Here is a 20439-nt window from a genome sequence, read left to right on the forward strand (position 1 = left end):
TTTAGTAGTACTGATCAAAGATTAGCTTTTCTTATGAGAGAGGTTGCCTTCTGTGTTAATCAGGAGAAATTTTGTTTTGATAACAATTGCTAGCAATGTTATAGGCTTATAGCCCACACCCCATCACGTGTCATTTCCTCTGTGACAGGTATCTCATGATACGATTGGTCAGAGATAACAAATCAGCCACTATATTGAACAGCTGAGATACAAAACTTTCTATTCGGGAGCTTTGATGACGCCCCATCCCATGACCCTTTGTCTTATATATGTGCAAAGAATAGTGGTACACAATATGTATACATGTATGTTCATATGATAACATATATTTTCTGCATTAAATCTAGATGAATCAAAGTGTCAAACTGTGAATCTGCTCCATGTAAGTCACAGACTAGCATATTAGTACTTTCCTTAAAATATTCAGTATGCACCAGCAATGTATCCGCAAAAACACTTCTTTCATAGAAGATTATTATGCATGTACGTAAATTCTCCTTTACTGCCACTGACATAGATGTTTTGTACAATTTCACCTCACACAGTGATATGAGAGGGACAATTTGTTTAAGTATGTGTCATGTCTTACATACAAAGAATACATACATATGTTAAAATACATATCTACATGCCGCCAAAGGTCTACAAGAGAAAGTGCCATAAAGTTACGTAAGATGTTACATATATGATATGTATTCACACCTGCTTTCTTTCAACATATATCTTTACAACACAATTAAACCAACAATCAGGACCAGCTCGTATGACAAGACAGTTTCCTGTAATCTCCGAATCCTGCCAGCAATAACAGGCGTGAATAGCCCCAATTAGCCTCGCCACAGCCAGCCAGGCAATCAGCACAGGGTTCCAGGTGTTGAGCAGTGATGTGGTTCTCGGGCTTAATGAGTTAAGATATACTTTTAGGAAAACTGAAGTTGAGGTAACACCTGTGGCTTGCATTAAATTGGGTGTCATATGACTGACACATTTAGTTGGACTCCAATTTTAGTTTTAATGTTTTAGGTTGTAAGCTGATACACGTTTCAGGAATAAAGCAATCAAGAGTTAGGAAAATAGTTCTAAGCAGTATTGTCACTGTTGATGATGTTCAAACCAGTGCATAACTAGTGAAGATTTGGGTTATATATATACAACTGGTCTTCAGCAACCCATGCTTGCTGCAAGAAATTACATACAGGATCGAATGTTCAGGTTGACTGACTTTGCTGACATATATCATCCCAATCCAGTAGCATCAATGCACATTCTGTTGATCACTGGGTTGCCACTGCCATATCCCTGAATATTGCTTGGTGCAACATTAAACAACAAACAAACTATATTTATACATGCTTTTTCAGGTTTGGTGGAAGTGAATTTCCTCCAATGATTTTCTTCAAGATTTTCTACAACACAGATGGGAAGGGCATTAAGTACATAAGTGGCAAGAAGATGATTAAACCAGCATCAGAGGTAAGTGCACAGGAACAGATATGTATACAAATGTAGAAGAGTCAGTACCTATTGTCTATCACGTCCTTTGCTGAAAGGACAAACGTTTATCTGGATATATCTCTCAAGCATACTCAAATGGAAATTATGTCCTCATGTGTATCTTGCTTAGGCAGATTTGTCAAAATTGAGGCAAAGCAGAGACATAAATGGTAGAGGGCACTGTCATCATTGTCCCTTCACATTTTATATTTCCAAATTCTCAAAACACAGGGCTTGACCAGTGCAGCTGAAGTCATGTGTTATGCCCCAAGTTGTGTTATGTTTTGGCATAAACTAAACTTCAGAAACATCTAAATGCTGATATTTTGTTTAATTTGACATGTTCTTGTTTCATAAATTTTGAAATTGACATCAAGAATTTTCAGATAAGACAAAAAATTACAACTGTGACTAAAAATGGAGCTAGAGGTCCTGTATGAGGTAGAGATTAAGTGAAATGCAGTTTTTACTGAGACTGCAATTTCTTAGAGCATGGGTGTTTCCATGAAATGCTATGCTCAAGATTGTTGCCAGCAACATGCAGTAGCCAGTGAGTATGTTTTTCTGCAGCTTTTAGCAATATTCCACGCAATATCATGGTCGGGGACACCAGAAATGAGCTCCATACATTGTACCCATGTTGGGAATCAAACCAGGTCTTTGGCATGACGAGCTAACACTACTCACCTGCTGCTTCAGCAGTAAGTGATTTCAGTTTCCACATACAGAGATAAAGGGTTGTTGAAAAGTCCAAGGCAGATCTTTCTGGAAGTTTTACACAGTTAAACAACAGGTTAGCTTAAACAACAATTTATCACAAACATGTTTTCCCATGGCCAGTCAGTAGTCTTCAACCATCAAAAAAGGAGGTGGTGCTACATAAACAATTTTTGTGGACTTTCAAAAAGCATTAACTGTGGTATGTATACATAAGTTAAAGAATTCAGAAGCACTGTTGAATATAAAATGATTTTTTTGTAACATTGTGGTGAATATATTTGTGCCAAAAATCTGATTCTGAAACAAATAAAAGACCATGTTAATAAGCTCTGATGAGATCAAGACAAGACATTTGTTACTCTTTTCACATTTTAGGTTGTAGATGACACTTTAACAGTTATGTTGAGAAAAGTTTACCGTCGGTTGTTTATTTGCAGGCAGCAGAGGATTCACTTCAACTGATGGGTAACCGACTGTTTTATGAACAGATGCTACAAGATTCAATTTTTCAGCAACAGTACAATATTTCAGAAGAGGTGGATGTTACAACACTCAAGGATTATATGCAGGTTTGTAAATGTGAATTCTCTGTCACTAATTGATTCAGCTGTATGTTTGTTTTATGTGTATGTCAGTACTTTTCTAATCTGAGTGAAACTACACATAGTAGATGGAAACATAGAGTCATGTTGTGTTGCCCGCAGGATACCACTGTTGTTTATGTTGGTGTTACAGTACTTGGCCAACATGGATGAGACACCTGCTTACATGGGAGGAAAAGAAAATTACTGGCGGAAGCTCACATTGGATGGTATGTATGTGTGTGCGTGCAGGCGGGCGGGCAGGAGGCGGTCAGGCAGATGGATGAATGGGAGTGATTGAGTTAAGCAACGTTCAAGCAATATCAAGGCAAGGGACACCAGAAATGGGCTGCAGGATGGATGGATATCATTTTTAACATACAAGAAATATCATTGAAGTAGATCACAATTTGGAAATTTGGAAACTTATGCAATCTACCATATTGCATTATTTTTCCTTATCCTGACTCATGCTTACAATACTTGTCTCCTTCTTCTATCCGAATGATAGTGGAACACTTGAATCCCTGTAGTTCCCTGAAGAGGACCTAAAAGTTCACTCACCCACAAGTTGCCTTCCTTTTCCCATGCAAACACTCACCTGACCAGCCATGCTTGTCGCTCTCTCTTTCATTGCCCTAGTTATTGTTGGGTGAACACAAGAGTCCTATATATGGCACTATATCCTTTGATATTATATCCTTTCATCCCATTTACATTATGTATGTGGTTTTGGCTATAACTAGCCTACTTCATACTGTCAATTATGGAGGAATTCTCTCATATTTTATGACGTAGTTTCATCATTATATTGTTTGTTTATGTTGATGAAATTTTACAGTCTTTGCAAGTACCTGTTATCAGCGGCTGATCCTCACCTCCAGTACCAGTCATGCATTAATCCATGTTGTCCAGTCTTTGCTACAGTCATTGTATTCATTTATCAAAATTGAAACTTATTTGCTTTCCATCTATTGATGTAACATGGACTGTGTAAGGAGTGTAATGTCTTTACATGTCACGTGCGATAAACCTGTATATCGTTGATAACCGTGTGCTACCTATTGCTGAAATTCATCTTTCTAGTGAATAGCCAATTACGCTACAGGAGCAGACCTTCATCCTGGATTATGACTTAGCCAAGTCGTTGTAGAGGTCTGTCATTAGAAAGTTGGTGTTGAAGAAGCCAGTGGCATCCAGAACCTTGCTGAAGTCATCTCACTCAAGCTAGATGAAGTGACAGAGGTTATTTTATCATGACATTATACCTCCTGCTGAAGCACACATTTTTTGCATCGTCAGGATTTGAGATCACTCTCCAGCGATGCAGACATCAGATACCAGAGTCTAAATCAGCATAGCTTCATCACAGTTGAAGTCACAGATGAAGCCAAAGAAACAACGCAGACATCAGGTACCAGAGTCTAAATCAGCATAGCTTCATCACAGTTGAAGTCACAGATGAAACCACAGAAGCAACACAGACATCAGATACCAGAGTCTAAATCAGCATAGCTTCATCACAGCTGAAGTCACAGATGAACCCAAAGAAACAACGCAGACATCAGATACCAGAGTCTACATCAGCATAGCTTCATCACAGTTGAAGTCACAGATGAAGCCACAGAAGCAATGCAGATGTCAGGTACCGGAGTCAACAGCGGTGTAGGTTCATCGGTTCTGCCAGAAGTCACAGCCGTCAGCAGAGTGTCGCAGCAACCATCGTCGATTACATCTACGTCACTGGCATCTTCAGCATGGTAGCAGATTACTCTTCAGCTGTGCAGACATCAGGTACCAGGGGCAGCAGCAGTATCTCCACATCTCAGATGGGAGGAAGACACAGCATTTTTGGATGCTTCATCAACTCCACAGCAGTTCTATCAGTCAGCACAGAAGTTCCACCAAGGAGTGTTCATGAAACATTTCATGCAACAAATGATATCCCTGTTTGAACACTGGTTCGCTGAAGAGAAGGCTTCACAGCAGACCTCTGTGATGGCAACTTTCAGGCTGGAACCTTCTTCAGAGGACACAGGAGGCACAGATGTTCACTTGGTGAAAGAAGAGGCGGTGCAGAAATGTCAGCATTCAAGAAGGTCCTCTCCAACAGAAGAATCTATGGTCTAAATTCAGGACGGTTTGACAAACATCATTGAAGAGGATGAAGTTTGAGAAGGGCTCTCTTTACGTCAGTGTTCCAGCAGAAGGGGATCATCATCAAGACAGCTCCACATCAGAATCCAGCAGATCTCACAACCACAGATCAGCATCACCTTACAGAGAGAAGCTTTGTGAAGAGTAGAGCACTCGTGAAATGAGAATTCGCAAATGGAAAACTCACAGGTTCAGAGAAAAAGCTTGCACGAAGGGATTCGTGAAGACTCTGTCGGGTAGAGATTCAGCACACAGAACAGATGAAGAGGATGATGGTGTCTTTTCTGATGCAGAAGTAACATCCTGGATCGCAAATGGCCTGGACTTACTGTCACCATTGAAGGAGCCGAATGAAGCACTCACGTACAGAATAATGGATGAGGATTTCGTCTCTCTCACAATCCCGCCCATTGAACGGCAAGCCTCAGCGCAGCCTTCAGAAAGCTACAAAGTACCAAAATCATCAACATGTATCTGCATTTAATGGATGAGGATTTTCTCTGCACCACATGGAGACATTCATGAAAGCGCTGGAACTGGATCAAGACTACAAGATTATCAGTGAGAGTAGCAACAGGCAAAAGTAGAAGATAAGGAGATTGCGCAGCTGGATACCACAACGAGCCAAACGTCCTTCAGCTTAACAAAATCCAGGGCAATCAATGAGGCACTCATCTCAAGGTTCCAGAATCCAGAAGATCATCCTTTTGGCACTAATTATCCAGAAGACTTCCATCTTTGGTGGAGGTATCAAAGAGGTTGCCAGGGAAGTCACACTAGCCTTGAGGGAAGTGATGATCAGCATGTTACGGAAGAAAGACGCCCACACCAGAATCTAACAATGTTAGATAACTTTGGAGAAAGCTCCAAAGAGGAAGCTCCATCACACTTACATTAGTGCAGATAATAGATAATGTTCGTAGATGGCAGACTGCTTAGATAAGTTTACCTGTATGAAGAAGATGGTGCCGTGCATGAATGCAGTAACCCTTATGGTCTTCAAGAATATTTTACAAGGCTTCATTGAGACTGGTTACTAAAGTCATCTAGTACCAACGATAACTTCCCTTCTGACATGGAAAGACTTTATTTTATAGTCCAGATAGCAGTCTACAGTGTCATTCAATTGCCTTCACATGTCATAGAAGCCTTCTGATATCAGATTGAATGTTGTATATCTGGAGTCTTGCAGCAACAGATGACAGATTCTGCCATGACAGCCAGCCAGCTATAAACAGACTTCATATAGATGACAGCTTGTTTTCACTGGAAGAATTATAGGTATGAACCTGAATAAGGAAAAATATGTAATTTTATTAATAAATTGATATTTCATTCTTATTGTGATTCATGATATCAAGCCCTCTCAGCCTCCCTACTAATGTCAAATCAGATCCAAGCGTTTGGCCATTTTATGGAGAGAGTGACAAGCATGGCCGGTCAGGTGTCTGTTTGCATGGGAGAAAGGAGGCAACTCATGGTTGAGTGAAATTCATCTTCAGGGAACTACAAGGGATTCAAGTGTTCCACTATAATTTGCATAGAATAAGGAGACAAGCACTGTAAGCATGAGACAGGATAAGTATAAAATATCAATTTCTCCAGTCCTGTTTACTGTGGAGTGGAAACAATCTGAAACAGTGTTTCATGCCGTCATACACACATGCAGAGAAGCAACCTGCCAAGTTTGATCATGTGACTGACATGCACGAAAGCATGCATGCACTAATATTTGTATAGTGCCCATATCCAGCCCAGCTGCTCAAAGGCACTTTATTTTCCCTCGACCATTGGATGTCAGTCTCAATCACACACAAAATATATTTTGAATCCTTGCAACTTCCTGTTATACAACCATAGCAACCAAGTTTGGGATTCCCACCATTATAAGGCATCCATTCACAACTGGATATACTGGGACACAGTCACAGTACATTGTTCTTGTGCACAGGGTTGTGCATAACCTTTTGCTATAATACACTATTTTAAAATAGATGTTGTTAATATAGGACCCTTCTGACTATGGGTTTGTGGCCCTTTTGACTTTTCTGTTTTGGAGACCTTTTTTCATGCAGCTCTTTTGACTAGTACCCTTCTTTCATGCAGTTCATGGATCCATCATACTTGATGTTGGCTGTGAGTGTTTGTCACTCTACTCTGATACACCTACTATCAGCATCATTGTTGATGGGTTCTGACCCATTGACTTCTTTCTTTTTTTCCTGGGGAAGATACTGACCCACCCAAAAGAGAGGTGAAGATCAGCTCAACAGTGGTATGATATTCCCACCCACAAGCCTCCTTCTGCATTTTTTTCAAAGAAAATACTCCACCTAGAAAATTCGTCTGAGTTTTCGTCACATCCTTCTGTCCATCTCAAAGTTGGTTTGTTGATCTGTTGGTCATGATGATGAACCCTAACTCTGACTGACTTCCCTGGCCACCCAGGCATTTCATCTGCACATCTGGTGGCTCAACGGTGGCTCTTGCCACTGTAAAATTACTAAAATTACTGTACAACTGTAAGACTTGAACAAGTCACAGTGTGGCAGAAATACTGAGGACTGTGGACTGAGTACATTTTAAACAGATGAAGCACAGCAAAGCCTTCCTTTGTCTTTGATGGCATTTTATAGCAAAGAACCAGTTGCTGGGACAGGTGAAAGGACTCTTTACTTTTTACCATTGTTAGCAATCATGGGTATTGAGTGAGTGAGTTTAGTTTTACTCAGCAATATTCCAGCTATGTGGCGGCAGTCTGTAAATAATCAATCTGGACCAGACAATCCAGTGATCAACAATATGAGCATCAACCTGCGCAGTTGGGAACCAATGACATGTGTCAACCAAGTCAGCGAGTCTGACCGGCTGATCCCATTAGTCGCCTCTTACGACAAGCATGGTCGCCATTTATGGCACACTATGATTGCTGAAGGCTTATTCTACCCCAGGACCTTCACAGGTTGTCAGCAGTTATGGGGCCTGATACCTAAGATCTGTTGCTTTCTCTGCCAGATCTACATTGCTCCTTGCAAGACCATTACAGAGTGCTTAACTGCCTTATTACCCCGCTTAATACAGCCTTTGCAGTGGAAATATTACAAACCACATTAGTCTTTTGGATGCTGACCGTTGGGCTGGTCTGGCTCCTCTGCTTGCCCACCTGCATGAATTACGCAATGCTATTTAGAAAGTGGATTAATTTTTATTATTATTTCATAATACAGTACTTGTCCGATCTCACATGACAGATTCCTACCTGACCAATCTCACTACACAGATAGCAATAGTTCTGTAATAGTTAATGGTTGTTTGCAATATTATGTTGCAATAGACTATCACTATGGCAATAGTTGTTTCCCCGTCAATAGTCACCTCTAATTCTAAGTACCTACAGAATTACTGCTCGTGCAGTAAGGTCGATCTCGATGCCTTGGGACTCTCTATCAACACTATTGTGGCTACAACCACAAATTATCAAGATTTCTACAGTGCTTGGATTGAGTTAGCAGAAAATGAATGAGAAGTAAAAGATTTTTTAGGTTGTTACACTCAAGACAGTCTTTATTCTATTGCTAGATGCTGCAGCACACATATCCGAGATCCATGCAATGGAATTTAATGTGTTATGTTTCTTGGGTGTCTGTTTGGCTTCAGTGCCCAAAAACCAGCAACCTATCCAACCCGATAGGCTGTTCATGATTCCCCAACTTTCATCCATCATTGGCAGAGATGATGTTTAAGATTTTTCACTCTGCCTATTCAGGGTCCTCAGGATCTACCTTAAAGCTGGACAAGATAATTGAAGACTCCAGAACTGACTGTTCATTCCACTTTCCACAACATCTACAGTGGCTACACCTTTATGGGAAAACCTCCTCCAAAGGCAACCATGGTTCATGTGACAAGGGCATCTACCATGATTCTTCAGAGCAAATAATGTCTAATATGAGAGCTGCTTTTTGAAGTCTGACATGGACTTTCTGGACTGCTGGTATTACTGGTGTCCAGGGCCTGCACATAATTGAGCCCTTAGTCCTGGCTGAAGAACTGTCTACTGACCATCAATGGAGAAAAAAGAGGTAGTCGCCAAATTCATACTTTCATTGATCTGTCTTTTATTAGACAGTGTTGTGGTATTTGCACCAACACTTGACTGGGTCTGTATTTCAGCCTGATTCATCACTATACTGGATAACCGCTACTCTCACTAGCATGTTAGGGATTCCTGCATGCAAATACTTCTATGGGAATTCAGTTGTTCTTCAACCACATGATGATGAAGGAGATCATGATACATGAGGCTCAGAGATATGTAACTGTTCCACCATACAACTGTATTTTTCTGGGGCCCAGTTTCAAAGGATCATAGTAGTAGGTCAGGTTACTTGTGAACAAGCCATCTATTGGGTGTCTTCCTACAGACCAGTGTAGTCTGTAGCCCACAATCCAACCATGATGACTGTTAGGATAGGAGAAGTTTACATATTTGTAAACTGTACAAAACCTATCCTATTTCACCTGACAAGGTTGCTACCATATCCAGCTTAGAGAATGACTTCCATAGGGAGTGATATGGTCAGCCAAGAGCAAGACAAATGTTTTGTGTGGACTTCATAGTGGCTGCCCACAACAACGCTGGGCAGGGTGTGCTCAAGCAAGGGAAAGTGGATTATGAGATTGGATAAGTATTATACAATTTATTGTAAGTACAAAATTCAAAGATCCTATGATTGTCTATACAGGGTGTTTTGGAAGGCTGGTATAGGGTTTAGGCAGATCAAGGCAGGCCAACTCCTGTGCCATGTTGAACACAGGCATGCGAAGCTACAGCATTTCAGTGAATTGATTTAAGACTTGGTAATGAGACAGCTCCTGAATTGTAATTAGGTGATATACAAGCAATCTAATATACTGGACAAAAATATTAGGGACATATGTAAATTTTGAAATTATGAATAATGATGTATTTATTCATTGACATACTGGTGAAACAGCAGTCATAAAAATACCAATATCCCTAACTTATTTTGTCCAGTATACAAACACAAGTATATTATCCTGGCCACATCTTTTCTTTGTGATTGTTTTAACAGCATTACCTCGCCACACCATCTTCTATGATGTCGTAGAATATGCATACAACAATAAGATGAGCCCAAGACTTGAAGAAGAGCTGCCCCTCCTTGTATCCCGTCCTGTGACTCAGGAGATTCAGCTGGACCAGCTACGCAGCATTGGGCTCATGAGGTATGTGACTTTATACTCACTTTAACCAGGAAATATTATAACCTGGGACAGTTTAGTTTTACGCAACACTCGGCATTATTCCAGCTATGGGGCGGTCATGCTATAGCCTCTCAAGTGTCTATACCGTTACCCCTACATATTTTCTCTTTATTTGAAAATGTTAGTACTCAGGGTATTACATATTTTTATGACAACCATGGTTCATGACCTTTCTAGCACGTCCAGTAGCAACATTTTGTTGCTTCTTTTTTCTTTATTATGCGAACTAGTGAAATTTAATCACACATGTTGGATGGAGATGACAGTTTCAGCCTATTTTGTACTATGGGCTGACGAGTCATGTGTTTTCTGTGCAGTCTAACCAGCCCAACATCTTACACCAGATAGGACAATCGAACATTGTGGTAACAAGATCTAGCAGTGGGGACAGACAGGAATATTTGGGAAATGTGGACATGGTGATTCAGGCAAGGCATCATTGAATGCTACTGGTTAGCCTCAGCCTCCCTACTCCATTGTGATGTTTTCACCATAGGTTCTCACCAAGTACTCAATGGACGTGAAGTCATTCTTACTGGAAGAAAACTCAACATGTTTTCCATAAACTGAATTATCCATCACTCTATCATCCTTAATACAAGGCTTTTGCAGAAGCTGCACCCTCTAGACTGACAGCTTTCTTTCCAACAATGGCATTTGATATGCAGATTTCAGGAATAAAAGCAGATGACTTTTCACCACTCATAAGTGTTTGACTGCCACAAAGTTTATTGGTAATCACCAGTCTGTAGCATGTGTTGAAGTACTAGGACACAGACATGAACGCCTTTCTCGCTTTTTAACCAATTTGTGACTGTTGTGTGGCAAAAGAGCTCTGAAACACACTGAAAAGTGATACACTTAAAGGCGAGCTTATGTGGATGTCGACTGCTATTTGAGGAACACAACATTTCAGAGTGTAGTGCTACTCCTTCATTATGTGAATGAAAGACTAGGCGATGATGATGACTTAAGAGATTTTTGTTGTGCTTTCCAACATACTGCATTATTCACACACAGATCCCTCAGGTCATTTAGTGTTTGATTGGAAGAGGGGCGATTTGACCAAAAGATATGGCAGTTTGGAGGGATGGATGTGTTGCATAATCAAAATATCTGTGAATTTTTAATTTGCCTGAAGTTGTAGGGGAGTGATGAACTATGAGATGGTTTGGTTGGTGTTTGTTTTAGTTGCTTTTGTTTGGTTTTGTATTAATTTTTAGTTAGCAAAAGTTGTGGGTTTGTTTTAATGATTTGTTTATTATTCTAAGTATTTGCTTGGTTTTGCATGACAGCATATTTAGGAGAATAGATAGAGCAGTTTGGCAGTTTCACCAAACCTTATTGAAGTAGTCAGATGTCAGATTTGATACTGGAGCCACTGTAGTTCAGTCACATTTATGCAACTAAAGGAGATAGAATTGATACTCCTCCTATGTTGTTTGTTAATATAATGTCCAAGGGAGTACTCACATTTGGTGAAGTGATAATTTCTCTCGCATATATTTTGTCTCCCAAGTATGTAATGCAAGGAGATATTGTCAGTTCCTTGCCTGTCAGATGTCATTTTGGTTCTGGAGCATAACTCAAAAACTGTTCAATATTTTTCTACAAAAATTGGTCGATCTATCAAACAGAAACTGAAGTGGTGCAGTCTGCTACTTACAGATTTTTGTCATTTTCATTTTTCTTGTTTTTCATGAAAATGATTTGAACTTAGTCTCAAAAGGTGGGGTGACCTTTGTTTCTGGAGCATACCTAGAATAACATTCAATATCTTCCAACAGAACTTAGCAGATATGTGAGACAGATCCCAAAGTTGTGCCTTTTGCTATAGGCAGATTTTGGCATGCATTTATATTCTTCATGATTTCTATGCATTTGGACTTAGTCTAAATGATGGATTTGTTCTTTCAAATATTTGTTATCTTTTGATGACTCTTGTTAATCATTATTTTATTGAAATAGTGTGAACCATGATTCTGTTTGTTCAGATGGTATATATACAAAATGGTAGAATAGGTGATTGAAGGAAAGTGTATAGTTAGCAATAGTTGGTTATGCAGAATTGTCTTTGATATGAAAGGTCAGTTGTATATGAAATATGCTTAAGGCTTTGAAGGTTTGGGTGTTATTTTGTGGGCTTAGGAGTGTTTGTAATGTTAGGTGTGTGTCCATAAACTCTAAAGCATCACTCTATAGTAGTGAAAGACAAGGACACAGACAGCAATATATGTACATGTGGAACAACAACAGTATTAAGACAACAAGGGAAACCAGAAGTGAATTAGCATTAAATTGGTAAGGTGGATGGACAAATGAAAACCTTGGAGTCTTAATACAGACATGTATGATGAGGTAACACAATGGTAACATTTGACAAGGGAAATGACAATAAACAAATGGAAGCCAGGATTAAGGCCTGATTTGTGATAAGCACTAGGACAAGGATCCAGAAGTGATGATTAAGTTCACTGGTCTCAAGCCTATCTGCCAAGCAGAAGTCTCTGGAACCCCTCAACAGGGAGTATGTTTAGGGTATATACTGATACATGCTATTAGTCCTGAAAGTTAATTAATAGGTATGTAGTTTTTATTGTTGGATACAGACTTTTGTTGTTGACAAGGAAGCTACCAGATGCATTATTGCTGATGCTGTTGCAGGACCCCGCTTGTGCCGATGCCAACACCCAAATCAGGGAAAATGTCTGCTTTGAACCCACACACATCTGGGCGCAGATCAAAGCAAGCAAAATTACGGGCTGCCAAGATGAGGATAATGATGGGATTAGATGGGGTAAGTCATAAATCTAACACCTCTTTTACATGCACACATTTACCTCTGTAACTGTGTTTACTTATAAAGTAAATGAACCATCATGTATACTCTAATGGACCATGAAAAAACTTGACTTAGAGGGAAAAGATGGCCAAAATCCCATGGAGCAGTATGTTTTGGGAAAACGGGCTGCCATGCCCACCAGGACCTTTGTGTAACTCTAGTATAAATGAAGTAACATCCATGTCATGGAATTTGACTGTACATAAAGGAAATTGAAAAAGCGACAAAGACTGATTATGAAAACATATAAATTCCAATGAAACTTATGTCTTTTGATGAAACATTGATAAAACAAACATAATGGAATAATAGTACATTTGGAGATGTGATGCAATAGATTTACTTACAGAGTAAATCAAATTTTAAAAGTGTCATGAACAAGGTCAATTTGTCACAGGAGTAAAATACTCCAGGAGTAATTATGCTTTTACTTCATCTCTGGAGAAGGTGCAAATTTACTTCAGGAGTTACAAATTCTTATGTGAGTAAATTCATTTTGTGACATTTACATAGTCAGTTTTCTTACCATAAGTAAGTTTACTTATATAAGAAAATATACTCCTGTAAGTAAACTTGTGCATGTAAGAAGTGGCTTAAACAAGGTTAATTCTCTGCAATGTGAAAACATCTCTGGAATTTTTAGCTCACATGACTGAAAGTCAAGTCCTCTTATGTCATTATGTGTTGCTCAAGCATTATCAATTTTTGAACTTTTGATATATTTTCTAAACTTGCCAGGCCTAGGGAACTGACTCACATAAAGGTGTTGACATCGATAGTGTCTCTAAAAGCTTCTAACAGAATTTGCCTTCTGGCCACAGGAGTTTATGGCATGTTTTAGTTAGTTTGTGAATATGTAATTTTTTAATAGCAAAATTTCGCAGAACTAGACACCATTCAAGATTGCAGCATCCAGTGAGAAACCATGTTCCATGTAATGTTTTGTGTGGTTGTTAGTTGGTAGGCAATGGTTGTTAGAAGTTGAGCCTCTTTACATAGCAGTCATGCTGGGTTATGCTTGAATCCCATTCTCATGATCTTTAAGATCTAGACAGTATCTTGATTAATCAATGAAAACACCCTGGTCCCAGTCTGTCCAATTGGCATGATAATCAGCCCAGTTCAAACTTGTCTGCCTGTGATGTTGGGCCAGTGGGATGCAAATACATACCCCTCTGTGGCAGGGAACAGCTGCATGGAAAGGATTATGCGCTGTGCATAAACACACTGGCTTTCTGTAGGTCATTTCTGAGTATAGTGGAAACAGAAAGGAGATGAAATCTTGCTGTAGTCAGGAGAAACCTGTCTCAACTGCATGGAGGAATGTGTTTCCAAATGTGTAGCATTGAATCCATGTCCTGCTGACACCAAAGACATCTGCAGTGAGAAATTATTTTGAAGCAATTTCTGGCTTGTCTCAGTTCCATCACATAAAACAACACCTGTAGTGGTGGGTAATAATCCTGCACTTCTTTCTTGGTACATGCATTCACAGGTTTTCAAGAGATTCAACGATGACTTCTTACCACACGTATACATTGTTGTGCAAGTGTAATTTTGCACATGTGATTTTGATGTTTTCGAGGCCAGCGAAGGTGTACTCCCAGTATAATTTCGATAGTTTGGTTGGGCGATGCCTCCTCGAGAAAGATGTAAAGCGTGGACCTGTTCAGTATCCCCTGCGTGAAATCACTTCTTTCGTCAAATTCATACACCAACTGTATACTCACATTTTGACTATCCATGCCACTCACTTTATTTGGGATGATGCTCAAAGGCGCACTCCTTCGTTACTTGGGGACGTATGAGAATCCCCTTATAGAGGACTTTCATTTAAAGGTCACATGCAACGTAAAACACAACTTTGCAGATTCTGGTACCTTTTGATATGCAATTACCGAAACAAATAATAAAAAATGCCAATTCAATCTATAAAGTTGAAAAAAACGCGATGAAAAAAAAGCCCGCGAAATCGGAGTTCAAACGTTTCACTAAATTCCCCCCAGCGCTGGGGGGAAAACTGGTTTCAACAGCTGTGCTGCGCTGCGTCCATAACGCATGCGCACTGAATAGATTCGCGGAGCTTGAAACAGTATGCATACTGAGGTCGTGAGCAGTAGTCTAATCTTGGTTGTGTACACAAACAAGTAAATAATCTGCTCGTTACTTAAAAAAAACATGTTGATTGTGGTGAGCAGTCTCTGTCACAGAGAAAGCTCAGTGTCTGGTTTATTCACACCAATATGTCTGCCTGCCTGTCTGCTAAAGACAACATGCAATACACAGCTTCAGTCATTGACCACATGCGATTTGAACTTAACGCCTATCAGACTATACGACATAAAGAAAATAAGCTGATTTATGACTCGTGCACCCAAGTCCCGTGTCTGCCACATTATGTAATTAGGCACGTGTGATACACATGACATGTTTTTATGTCTGTGGGTTGCAAACAAACTACATCCATTTTTTTCGGATGACTGGATCTGACGGAAACTGGTGCAAACTCTTGTCAGTTTCAAGTCCTGCTTTGTACTTGGACGAATGACAGATTCCAGCCACGCAGTAGTTTACTATCTCTACTGACATGATTTTTTTATTGGATCGAGCGCAAATTCAGAGAATATGTATTTTCCAAACCCAACATCTCTATATACATTCTTCATGGATAACAACTTCTTTTAGTGTATATGATTTTGTTTGACAATAGTATATGAATCCATACTGAAACGACGGATCAAGTACACTAAAAGAAGTTGTTATCCATAAAGAATTTTACTTTCTGGTGACTGGCTATACTTCTAAAATGCCCATCAAACAGATCATCTTTCTGTACACACAATGAAACCTAGCATATCAGCAAATGAAACAGCCAATCGGAAGCCGTTGTTTCACTTGAGTGCATATCCACCCGCTATGGCTGGGTTCGGTCTCCCGAGGGCTTCGTTTCGGGGGAAGTAAGCCCAAGTACAAAATATTGCACTTTTGAATCGCGATTGTACGCTTATAATTTTGTTTATTTGTTTTTTTAAAAGGAGCAGTGTATATTATATGTCATGAATAAGTGATATATGTGTTTTAATTATGTTTGATTTTTTGGTTGCATGTGACCTTTAATAGTGACCCTTTGAGTCAACAAGCGCTTTGGGAGAACTGAGGGTGAAATTGAGTAGCCAGTCGATTTTGGTGACATCAACGTCCATTGCTTGTTATCATTAAGGACTAACAGGTACAACATATTTCCAAAGAGACCCGAGGTCTCGACATTGTCTAAATTGCCAAGATTGCCGTCAAATGCCGGGATCATCACCCATTTGTTGTTGTCATTGTGGACAAGATTGTACTGCATGTTTTTATGAGATCTCCAAGTTACCACCACCACCATGGACTTCCACTTGTCTGTAAATATTGTGTCTTAATTGTAACCCACATACCTTGCCTTCGCCCTGGGGTTTGTCGAACCTGCGCATGTCCACGAGGTCGGAGATCATGAGGGTATAACATTCTCTTTCACATGGCCGTTGCAGGGCCTTGAGCATCAGTGATTGTCAGTAGAAGTAGGTTGTGTTTTTCGTGTGTAATAATTAGTTGTAAGGAATATAGCTTGCATATGGTGTGCAGACCGGTGAGTAGGCTGAATTGCATCGATTTCCGAAGGTGAATATATGACCGGCAGTTATTGAACCTCAAATATTGTTTTTTTTACCTTGTACACTTTAATGACTTCATATCCAGTGTGTTATGTGAATGACAGTTCATAATATGTTTTTTGAGAGGAGAGGTACGAGCGGAAGTCTTACCCAGGTGTTTTTTGTTTGTGATTTTTTAACAAGTTGTACCTCTGGCAATCTGTTCACTGACTCTGTATCTTTTACTTTTACTAATACACTGATCTCGGGTGACTTGGACTATGCAAATGGAGTCCTCAAATGGGCCTCCTTTGTTTCCTGTGTTTATGTTCCTGCATTGTGTACCTGCAGGACCGGGTGGGCGGAGAGGGAGCTGCTGATCACTACCTGGACTGCTACAACCAACATGGGGAGCTGCCCACACAGCCCCAGGAAGACTGGGAACATGAGGCAAGCAAGCTATACGAGTGGACACAAGAACTCTCATTCAATGATGAGGCAGTAGCAACTCCAAGATTGTTACTTACATCATAGCCTTCACGTCACAATCTGCAAAATGATGTTATTCTGTATATTGGTTTAAGCTACAAAGGACAGTTGCTTACATTGGCATTAAGCATAAAATGGGGTCTTTGCCATTATCCTGTTTTAAACAAAGTAGCAATTAAAACATCATCATGTCAAGAAAGACTGCCCTTAGTTTAATACACTGGTATTGTTTCTGTATCATCTTTGTAAGCTCCACTGACTATCTGCAGCAAAGTGTGAGATACTGTCCATGCCACTGTGTGCTCTGTTGGTCAACAAAATTCATTTGTTCTTTGCATTCAGAGGTAGTCTCACACCAATTGGTTATGCTTGCGTATAGGGTTTGGGTGGTGTTACAATTTAAACGAGCTAATCCAGACATCATATTATATTTTTACAAACTGTTCTTGATCCTTTCTTCAGGATTTTTATCCTGCATATTTGTTTTGATGAGTGTAAAATTGATGTGACACCATCCAGCTCTGGAGTTTTACTTCTCAATACTATTTGTGTCAGTTTCACATACTAACATTGCTTGCCTACCCTGTTTATGATTGTGTAGTGTCATCAGTGATTCAGACATATAATTTCCACTGCTCTGTTGCCTTTTAAGTGGATGGAATGTCTAACATCACATTATGAAATTTACAGAAAGTATAAAGATCCTACAAGCAAACTGAAACATAATTTAACATACAGAATTTCATTACCTACAGATACTGTCAGTTAAGGTTCTAATAAGATGTGGTTATCTGTAGACAAGCTGGGATGTCACTGTGTTGGCGATATATTTCTGGCTACTGGCAGGAGAATACTTGTTACTGATTTAAGAAGAGTCCTCATCATTTCAACATTGGTGAACGCATTTTCATAGTTTGGGAATTCCTAAACTGTGTGATAACAGTTGTAAACCTGTATCATATCTTTTTAAACATTTAGAATTTTCAAATTTTTAATAGTACTTTTAATAGTTCTTTGATATTTTGATAGTCCTATTTTTTAATAGTCCTTTGTTCAGAAATGTTAAATAAGTTTAAAATTAGGCACAGAATGTCCACAAAATGTTCATTTTTAGAAATTTGAGACTTCTCCCTGAAAATACAAGTGCAGTAAGTAGGAGGAGATCTGTGTTGTGTAATCATTTCAGAAATTTTGTGTTATACAGTCAAGTCTCAATAATCTAACCTCTGTTTATCCACAGTCGCTTTTGTTGGTAACAAATTGAATAAAGTAACTTAGTTTTATTTACTTAGTCTGACATCCTCACTAATCAGACAATTTGCTGTGCAACAGATGTCAGATTACCGAGACTTGACTGTATATGTACTGTCTGTAATCTAACCAGTATCTATCTGTCAGTCTATCTAGCTTGGGTGTTTGAATCCAACCCAGTACTAGTGTGTTTCAGCACCCTTCTTTTTTGTGTTTTTTGACATTTTTTCATTTTTACTCAAACTCAGTGAATATTGAATCAGTTGTTTCACTGCATGTTCTACAAGTGTAGAAGTGAGCACAGCTCACATACCCCTACTTCCCTCTTTGGGACTCTCCTAAAATTTATATACATGTTAGATAATAGTTTTGCCATGTAAACTTTCATTTGCATATATGAAATGAAGAAGGTAACTATTTAGAATCAGTCAGAACTATATTTGCACTTATGACATGAACAAAACAACCCATGTAGTTACAGAAAATAAATCACACGTCCATAACGTCAAGGAGATAATTTAGATACAGAGAATATTGGTACATATGACACAAAGAAAGACCATGAAAAGTGAAAAGGTAACATCACACTTTGAATAATCACATTTTGCAAATAAATAGCACATGGCATATCTGTTGGTCAATATTAACTTAAGTTTGGTGAACCTGGCATGTTTAGTTTCAGTGATATGCTGTGGCCAGGTAACCATCAAACACATTTTGCACTGAGTCAGGTTTCCATGGAAACAACAACAACAACAACAACAACAACAACAAATTCTGAAAAAGGCAAATAGCAAAAGGCACATCAGTGGGTTAGGATTATCATGTGTGTGAAGTTTGGTAACCGTAGCACGTAAACTTTAAGAGACCGGACACAACCATCAAATACATTTGGCATTAAGTCATGTTTGCATGGAAACAGCAAAAAACAAAATTCTGAAAACTTCAAAATAGTAAGAGGCACATCTATGTGTAATGATTAGCATTTGTGTGAAGTTGGGTGAACCAAGCATGTAAACTTGAAGTGATACTCCGGACAAAGTTTTGGGACGGTTAGACATACAGATGGTAGGACAGACGGAAAGTACAGTATGTACCCTCATTACTTCATAGTGGGGTATAAACAAACCATTTTCATTAAAGAATTGTGTCCAGTGTTAAATAGGTAACACAATTTGTTTGAATTATACATGTTTTTATTCTGCTACTACTGCTGTCAATTAAAAAGCTGCCATTGTGACATCATGACAGACTTACATTTTATCTGTTTATTTGTAATTACTTCTCCTTGAAGATAAAAGTGAAACATGTTGGAGAAGATCCATGTGTAATTATTTCAGAAATGTGTTATATATGTATATATATATATATAGATACTAGTATTTGCCTTTTACTTATATACTATACTTTACTACATAAGTAAAAGGCAGATAGTAGTATATGGATGCATTCTTGATATCTCCAGGGTATACGTTCCGATAAGTCTCCACTATACCCTGGATACCCTGGTTTGTTTTGCCAAGTTTAATCGGTTAGATAATTTAAAAAGCGAAAGTGTGTTGTGATAGGCTCGCTCAACTTCCCGGCGTATACACCTGATTGGATAAAAAGTCAGCCAAGGGAGGTAATAAATTTATCGGGCTTAGCCGTAGATGCGTCCAGGGTATAGTGGAGACTTTTCGGTACGTATACCCTGGAGATATCGAGGATGTATATGGATGATGATACTAGTATTATTGATGACAACTTTGCTCCTTCGTCAGGTCAATTTTAGGAGTTCAATTCACCTGATGAGGGGACCAGGAACAGTCCAGAAACACTGTGACATATGATAAAGAATAAGTTGTCATCCATCATATTTGCCTTAAACTTGAATACCAACTTCTAAATGCCTTTCAAGAGTGTTTCCACATATGCATACATGTATTTAAAAAGTGAAATATTTGCAATAATAGGAAGCCTAGTAAAGTGTTGGGTGACCGATCAT

General features: G+C 39.1%; 1 protein-coding gene across 2 annotated transcripts in view; it reads left to right on the top strand.

Annotated features, from left to right (window-relative positions):
• LOC137282463 (uncharacterized protein CXorf58-like) overlaps nucleotides 1-19767 on the top strand; it is a 37876-nt gene extending 18109 nt beyond the window's left edge. For both annotated transcript variants that reach the window (XM_067814220.1, XM_067814219.1), the window contains 6 exons: nucleotides 1362-1473; nucleotides 2652-2783; nucleotides 2950-3025; nucleotides 10049-10202; nucleotides 12906-13038; nucleotides 17064-19767. In XM_067814220.1, coding sequence (XP_067670321.1) covers nucleotides 1362-1473; nucleotides 2652-2783; nucleotides 2950-3025; nucleotides 10049-10202; nucleotides 12906-13038; nucleotides 17064-17246 — 790 coding nt within the window. In that variant the 3' untranslated portion in view covers nucleotides 17247-19767. The remainder of the gene's footprint in view (nucleotides 1-1361; nucleotides 1474-2651; nucleotides 2784-2949; nucleotides 3026-10048; nucleotides 10203-12905; nucleotides 13039-17063) is intronic.
• Nucleotides 19768-20439: the final 672 nt, after the last annotated feature.

The sequence above is a fragment of the Haliotis asinina genome, chromosome 4 (assembly GCF_037392515.1).
Source record: "Haliotis asinina isolate JCU_RB_2024 chromosome 4, JCU_Hal_asi_v2, whole genome shotgun sequence".
In the NCBI taxonomy this organism is placed as follows: Eukaryota; Metazoa; Mollusca; class Gastropoda; order Lepetellida; family Haliotidae; genus Haliotis; species Haliotis asinina.